We start from the raw sequence: 7889 nt of genomic DNA, 5'->3' as shown, positions 1-7889 counted from the left end.
TGTGGTTTGGGTATTATGCACCCGGGTTTCGCACAACCAACCTTCTGCTCTCTGGGCAGATGCTCTGTCCATGGAGGTGGTCCTTTTAAATATTGAAACATACTGAAAATATCATAATATCATAATGATAAAGCGCATGACATATTACCATTATCAACGGATCAGTATTCATACATATTGAATTCGCACCTCCACAGATAGTATACAAGCAAAAGTACCTTTTAGGCACAAGAATGTTTGTACACATTATCATCTCATACATGTTATTTCATGAGCCCAATCTCTGCTGGGTGAACAGAGAAATATAAACAATGTCATTTGTCAAGAAGTTTAACTTCTGCTTCGTGTATGTAGATGATCTGATATCGTTCAATAATTGTCAAATAGTTAATTCCTTTCCACTGATTTACCCAGCATCTCCAGCCATTGGTGTTTACATTTCGTGACCTTTGAGGTACACTCAAGCTTTGACTGAAGGTGTCAGTAAAGCTTTCAAAAGCGTAATCGTAATCATACAGTGGAGTTAAGGTTAGAGATTTGTAATAATATTTGAAAAAGATTTTGTAGCTTTAATTAACATGCATTGTTTCAGCTCAAACAATTCAAAGGCAATCAACAGAAGAAGAAAAGATGAGAACGAAATATTCATATCGATCTATGAAAAGCCATTATATACTTCTCTTGGATGCATAACACTGATTAAATATTTCCTCCAGTGCCTAATTGAACCATTTTGTAGATTCACTGTTCATCAAGTGCAATTTCGTAATAACCCTGAAACGTTCATATTGACTTGCATGAAAGCCATTTCGTGGTTTGTTTAATTCAGAGGATTATATTGTGTTTAATGTCATCTCCATAGAAACAAACACCGATGGCATTGCATAAATACAGAGGAACGCATCATTCATTAGCAACGCCTGGACTTACACATACGCCTGAGAAGATGTTGACTGCCAGGAAGGTTATTATCTTGACATGTATACTGCAAGGTATACCATGGATCGTGTGTTGTAAATCTGACGGAGAAGTCGCTGACACTATCTTAAATGGCTACAAAGCCCATCACAAACCCAGCAATGTAGTTAACATAACTACCAAAGCAACATTGTTATCTGTACAAGAACTGGATAACAAAAAGCAGTTTCTCAGCAGCACCATGTGGTTGGTCTTCTCGTGGTACGACCATCGAGTTGTTTGGAATAATTCGTTCAGCTCACAGAAACGAATTCTTGTAGGCTCACACAAATTGTGGAAACCTGAATTGATTATAGGAAATAGTATTAAGGGACAAGATCTACTGCAGAATGGAGGGTCTCTGCTGGTTACCAGTCATGGAGATGTTAGATGGTTTGTCATAGGGGCAATAGAAACCAAGTGTCCTATCAACATTTACAAGTTTCCCTTTGATACCCAGACGTGTTCAGTTATAATACGTGGCTGGTTCGGGTTCTACAATAAAGTACATCTCTCCAGTGAAACAGATGTTGACATGACACAATTTGAAGAGAATAGCGAGTTTGAAATTTCCACTGAAGATATCACTAACATTGATGGTGAAAACGATGGACGGGTAATACGTATAACCTTCCATTTGAGACGACGCCCTATGTTCTATATCTTCACCATCCTGCTTCCCGTGGTCCTCCTCTACTTCCTCAACACCTTCGTGTTCCTGCTGCCCTCACAGAGCGGAGAGAAGACCAGCGTGGCCGTATCTGTCCTCCTCAGCTTCCAGCTGTTTCTGTCCATCATCAGGGACTCCCTGCCTGAGAACTCTCTCACCGTCAGCCTCTTCAGCCTCTACGTGTCTCTGGCCAACTTCACTAGTGTTGTCATCGTCATTGTCAATATCCTCCTTCTCAAAATGAAAGGTAAGCCACCACCGAAATGGATCTTAAGAATGTGTATGAAGGACTCTGCTTCAAATCAAGTTGATGTCGTAAGTGGCAATGTGGAGGATGAAGAGCAGACCAGATCAGAATGGGCAGATATTGAAACTAAACTAAACAAGACCTGTTTTGCATGCTTCTTTGTGTTTAGTAGTAGTGTAACAGCCGTGATTCTTGGGATGCTGACAAGATAAAGAGGATGCGCGTGTATCCCCCTGGCCTACAATGTCTATCTCCTGTGACTTAATAATTCTTAGTTCATTTTAAGTTTGTGTATATGAAATGGTAATAGCATGGGAAGTTTGATAATATGTATGTATTTTAGACAAATTGCTTCTCTAAAAGAGGCCAAATTTAATGAACGAACAAGTCATCAAGTCACGAATGATTTGTGGTATAAATTTGAAAATATCTTAAGTCAATACCAGAGTAATGAGTCTCGAGTATCGGCCGAAAAAATCTTCCAGTTGGCGTACAAGGCAAAATCTTGATGGAAATTATACTGACCCGCTTTGAAAATGCACCAACATGAAGCCATGAAAATATCATGATGGTAGTAAAAGAACAACAAACATACACCATGGTTAGGACTTATGGAAGCTCCAGAACTGTTGACAGGTTTGTTAGCCGTTATGAGTCGTTACAAAAACGCAAAACAGTACTCAAAAACACGTTATTACGAAAAATGCCCTTTTAGAGCAGAAATGGAGTAGAAAGGGGTGGCATTCAAAGGCTACCTGCATTATTGCTGTAGCCGCGGAATAGCACTGAGGACGCAATATCGAGACTGACACTTAAGGAACGGGAATGTGCCGTCACCCTGTCGTAGGGCTGGCACCGAAATGCACCCCCTCAGTGGTCGCTGGGGCACAGACAATGGTTACTTTGACGCTGATATGGCGTTCTCTTCTCTGACGAATCCAGATTTCACCTCAGGAACGCCGACGGACGATGCGCGGGTGTGGCGTCGCCGTGGCGAACGTCAATACGATGATTGTGTTATGCATACTGATCGATGGGGCGACGGAAGTGTGATGGTTCGGGTCGATATCAGTTTTCGCCACAGAATACAGTTCCATGTATGCACAGGTCGTGTTAAAAAGTTTACTACAGGTACGCTATTTTAAAACGTCACGTTGGCCTCTGTTTCCATCAACACCAAGAGCTGCATACTTTTCAACAGGTCGCCAGGGCACATACAACACGTGCTTCTATGGATTTCCTGGCACAAACTAACGTACCTGTTATGCCATGCCTTGCATTCTTCCGATCTATCGCCCATGGGAGCCTTGTGGGACTTCCGGGACAGCGAATTGCATGTCAACCTCAAATCGCCAACGTAGGCGACCTCGCACCTGTCCTGCAATGTGAGTGGCGTAGGATACCACAAACTCTTATCCAGAGACTGACAGTGTGTATGAGGAGGCGTGGAGTGGCATGCATTGCAACCAGGGGCGGTCATACCCGGTATTGACTGCTTGTGTGTTCCATGTTCTCTACATTACAATTGTGTACTTTCCAAAGACACTTGTCATCACTAATGTGGAACTAAGTTATCTGAGTGTGATTGTAGTACACAGACAACACCATATACAAATTTGGTTTAGCGTCAATTTCAATTTTTACCTCTGGTGCGTTTTCAATGCGTCTCAGTATATATGAATAGATCACTGAAAATTAATGATGAGACCAGCTGTTTGAGAAAAATTTGCATTTAGAAGGTTATTACTGTTTTGTCATCCAACCAAACCACTGCCATACGTCAACGGCCTGTAAACAATAGAGTCTGGAGCAGACAATCCAGTGATAGCGAGTCAAGACCATAGAATACAGTGACACGACTTACTGATTTAGTTGAAACTGAAAACAATAGGTTAACTTTGAATAACTTCTCCTGTGTGCAAATGCTGTTTTTAATCTATCATTATTATGACCAACACCTCATTTTCCGAGGACGCCTCCAATAGTGTCATTACGGTCAAAATGCGTTATAATTTGAATTATTAAAGACTTGTAGAAATCCCATAGAGCTTTTGAAATCACACAAATTCGTTCCATGTGTTTAAACACTATGGTGCTTTCAGTAAATTGGTGGATGTGATAAGGTCGCGTGGAAGGTCGCGTAGAAGGTCGCGTATGGATATTCTAACCACACTTGATATTGAAACCAATCACGTGTTCAAGCAGTGCTCATATAGAAATAGTGCCTAATACATAGACTCCTTTCGTCGGTATTCAAATAATAACTCAGAAACGTGTCACTTGAAATTTCTATTTATCGATGCAAATGTAAGAATAACGCTGTGTTCAAACATATTTACATCATTTGAAGTAAAACCTTCGAACACCTTCAAAACACTAAGCCAAGACGACTGCAGTAGGTCGGACATCAGAGGGGTTTTTTATCAGGTGAAGGCGAACATAAAGATATTCTTTGAACAAGAACTTTTCGGACAAGAACAAGGAACTGAGGCGAGTGCATATGGACTGTCTACTCATCGGACAATTCACTGAAAGCGGGAAATTTAGCAATGCGTCTAGGTTCAGGGACTGGTTCATTGTCAAATGAAACGGAAGCATTCGTGGAATTACCAAAACTGATGTGGAAGAGCTCTTCTTTTATACAGCTGTATATGACAGCCAATTAGTGTTTGAACAAACTGAACGACATGGCTCTATTTGTGTTTTTGACAGAGGTAAGTTGTGTACTACTTTGGAATGCAACTGCGGGAACAATATGTTTGTGGATAGTGTTCAGCCACCAGTGAGTGTTTGATATGGCTTTGGGATTTTTATTGCCCCAATGCCCCAATGACCACAATGTATGACCTTCCTCATATGTCATGGACTTGTTTAGTGAGATGCCTTCACCATCTCCGTTTATTTGTCTTTGTTTTAACGAGACTGTTGACGTGTATTGGACAATCCATGTTTTCGTCTGCGACGAAGTTTATATTGTATTTGAATCAGTAATAATAGCTCAATAACAATAACAATTGTAATGTTAACTGTTTAAATTCGTGTTGATGAATAAATGTTTTATGTAAATATATGTCTTGTGTCATATTTAGATTGTAGTGTTATTTGAGAGAAACAAACCGTCTTGTTCTGAGGAGATTATTCTGTTTTGTAGAAGTTTGCAGTAAACAATTGTGAATGAAAAATGTAGTTCCACATACCGTATTAGAGAGAATAAGGTCATATTCCAATGGGCAATATTTTACTTTAATGGCTGTTCTCAAAGAATGTGGCCAGGGACCAATATGACCAGCAACGACTCGCGTTGTGATGGGCCAAAGTTAGTTATGTTTTACGTCGTTACCACAGTCTACGTATTTCAGTCTTATGAATCGTCGTATGGTTGCAATATTGCCGATGCAATGTAAAATTGTAATTCATTCACTCATTTGGGAAACTGTTCTGTCACAGAGTCCACATAGGCTGATGCAAGAGCGCCACATGTTAGTACTTGTTTGTTGCCACATTTAGCACAATTACTGGAATGCCATGGCTGGAAAACCAGAAATAGCTTCGCAGTTTGGGACTTGAACTTGTGCAATCCAAGTTTTACACGAAAACTCAACATGTGGATTTAAAAGAAAATAAATTAGTTTCATTTAAGCTAATTTAAGGCATCTGTAAACTTTTGAAAATTGTTTCGGTGTGCAATGTTTCGTATATATATTTCGTACAGGATTTTGCTTTAAAAACGGCTCACGGCTCTATTGCAGAGTGTATGCAAATAATTAAGAATATAATCTGACCATGTTAAAATAAGTTTAGTTCATTTAATGTCGCACTCATCAATATTCCATCTGCATAAAGGAGGTCTTGAAATAATCGAAAAGAACCAGTGATCGATATTTTTTAGCAACGATCGACGCTGTTGGTTTATGAAGGCTAGCAATCAACAAAGTCACCGAGGCTGACCACTCGATTCTAATTATAATATAATTCTAACCCGGAATAGCCATGAGGAGGTATGCATGATACTACCTGCTCAAAGAGACACCACATGATTTACAACAATTCAAGAACAAGAATTACAAAAACGACCGAGAGAGCAATATTATATGTCCGAAGATTAAATAAATATTTTCGAACCATGTTTTAGATTCACAGATTCAAGTACAAAATATTGACATTACTTTAAGCAATTTCGAAACTTTCAGAGAATTTGGCTGTGTCTCTTGTCATCTTGGTAGAAACATGCATTAGTCATATGGCACAAGCACCAATGAACGCATACTTCATCAGAAACGTCTGGAATCACATACAGGCCTGAGAAATTGGTGAAAAGGATATTATCTTGTCATGTAAACTGCAAGTTTAGCTTAACTATCAATTATTAAGATGAATGTTACACAACAATGATTTCATACTTGTTACAGGAGCCGATGAAATGGGGATCAGGTGGTCCAGAATACACTGTATCCAAGTGGGGAATCGAACAAATTTTTTGCGTGTTGTAGCCTTTAGAAAGTAAGAGCCTGACAGGTTCACCACATAAAACTAGTCACATGAAAATGTTCTAAGAAATGAATCAAGCAAATCATGGCAATAGCATAATTATGATGCAGCTGCTGTATCGTTGACTGCTATGCAAACTATTCACTCACTTGGAATTTACATACTCATTAAAAATAATGTCACAATGCTGGATAGGATCAATCGTTAATGAAAACCCAAATTCTGGTGTTGTGTTCACATTGTCGATTTACTTATATAACAAAAAAAATCAAGATCCCATTACTGGTGTTTGTAATGCACTATATTTACCGAACAATATCCAACCTGCTATTATGAGGTCTTTGCAAATATACCTATAGCTACTAATTTGCTTAATTTCAGGCGGGAGATAAACGGTATATCAATTCTACTACCAGAGAAACAGATTCCATTGGGCAAAAGGCAATGGGCAAAATTGCCGTGAAAACTATATGAATGGATCACTGGATCAAACAAAACATATTGTGTCTCTGTGGGCCATTGACCTTGTGAATTTGTCTCTGTCCACCTAGAAGTGATTGGGCCCAGGATATATATGATAACATCAGGTGTTTGCGAAAAGGGTAAGTATGTACTGCCAAACCGATAATCCCTTAAACACGCACAAATTGCAAAATAGGTCAGTGTTTGTTGCCTTACGTCGTACAGCAGTAGATCTCCTGCCATAAATGCAGCGGCATGTAAATTATCCAGTCTTGACCAGACAAGTGACACGACAGCGCATTTACTAATTTTGTTAACAACGATATGTTAATCTTCAATAACCTCTGCTGGTTACAAGTGCAGAGATTCTGATCACGGGGAGAAAAGCTGAAAGCAGAATTATCTATTAATTAAGAATTAACTATTATTTTACGTAATCGGATACTCAGACAGTGTATACTGACTCCGAACCGATTAGTCCTAGTTTTATAACATTAATACCGAGCCCCCGCCAGGGCAACAACAACTATCATCTTTTAACATCTTTTGGTGCGTCGCGGCCGAGGATCGACCCATCGACCTCCCGCCTCTGGGTAGACGCTCTATCCACTAGACCACGGAGGCGGTCTCAATGAACTACTAAATGTAGTGGTTGCCTTTCACAACATATATTATTGAAACATGTCACATTTTAGTATTTTCCTACATCGGATTTGCTCACACTGACAAACTTTATAAACTTTTCAGATCAGGAGATGGTTTCGGCATTTTCAGTAAGATCTAAGTAAATGCGGGTTATTTTGATACCAAGCGTTATATGAAGAGAATAGAAATGTCACAAAGACAAATCTGGACTTGGATTTTAAGGGACCTATCATACATATAGGAATTCATTTGAAATGAATACAAGTTAATTTTGCATTCAGATTTACAGACATGACTGAGAGTAGATGTGGTTAAAATGAACATATATTATGTATTCTCATCCATCTGAAAAGACGGTCTTTCACATCCTCGACATCCTGCTGCCCGTTGTTCTCTTTCGTGTTCATACAACCCTCACAG

General features: G+C 39.4%; 1 protein-coding gene across 1 annotated transcript; it reads left to right on the top strand.

The window, feature by feature from the left end:
• Positions 1-1609: 1609 nt before the first annotated feature.
• Positions 1610-2086, top strand: LOC139475652 (acetylcholine receptor subunit beta-type unc-29-like). The gene has a single exon (XM_071258840.1). The coding sequence runs from the start codon at positions 1610-1612 to the stop codon at positions 2084-2086; it is 477 nt and encodes a 158-aa protein (XP_071114941.1).
• The last annotated feature ends 5803 nt before the right edge of the window (positions 2087-7889 follow it).

This window comes from Haliotis cracherodii, unplaced genomic scaffold (assembly GCF_022045235.1).
Source record: "Haliotis cracherodii isolate W230 unplaced genomic scaffold, xgHalCrac1.p SCAF_3, whole genome shotgun sequence".
Lineage (NCBI taxonomy): Eukaryota > Metazoa > Mollusca > Gastropoda > Lepetellida > Haliotidae > Haliotis > Haliotis cracherodii.
The sequence above is the reverse complement of the archived record's forward strand: the minus strand, read 5'-3'. Positions and strand labels throughout refer to the sequence as shown.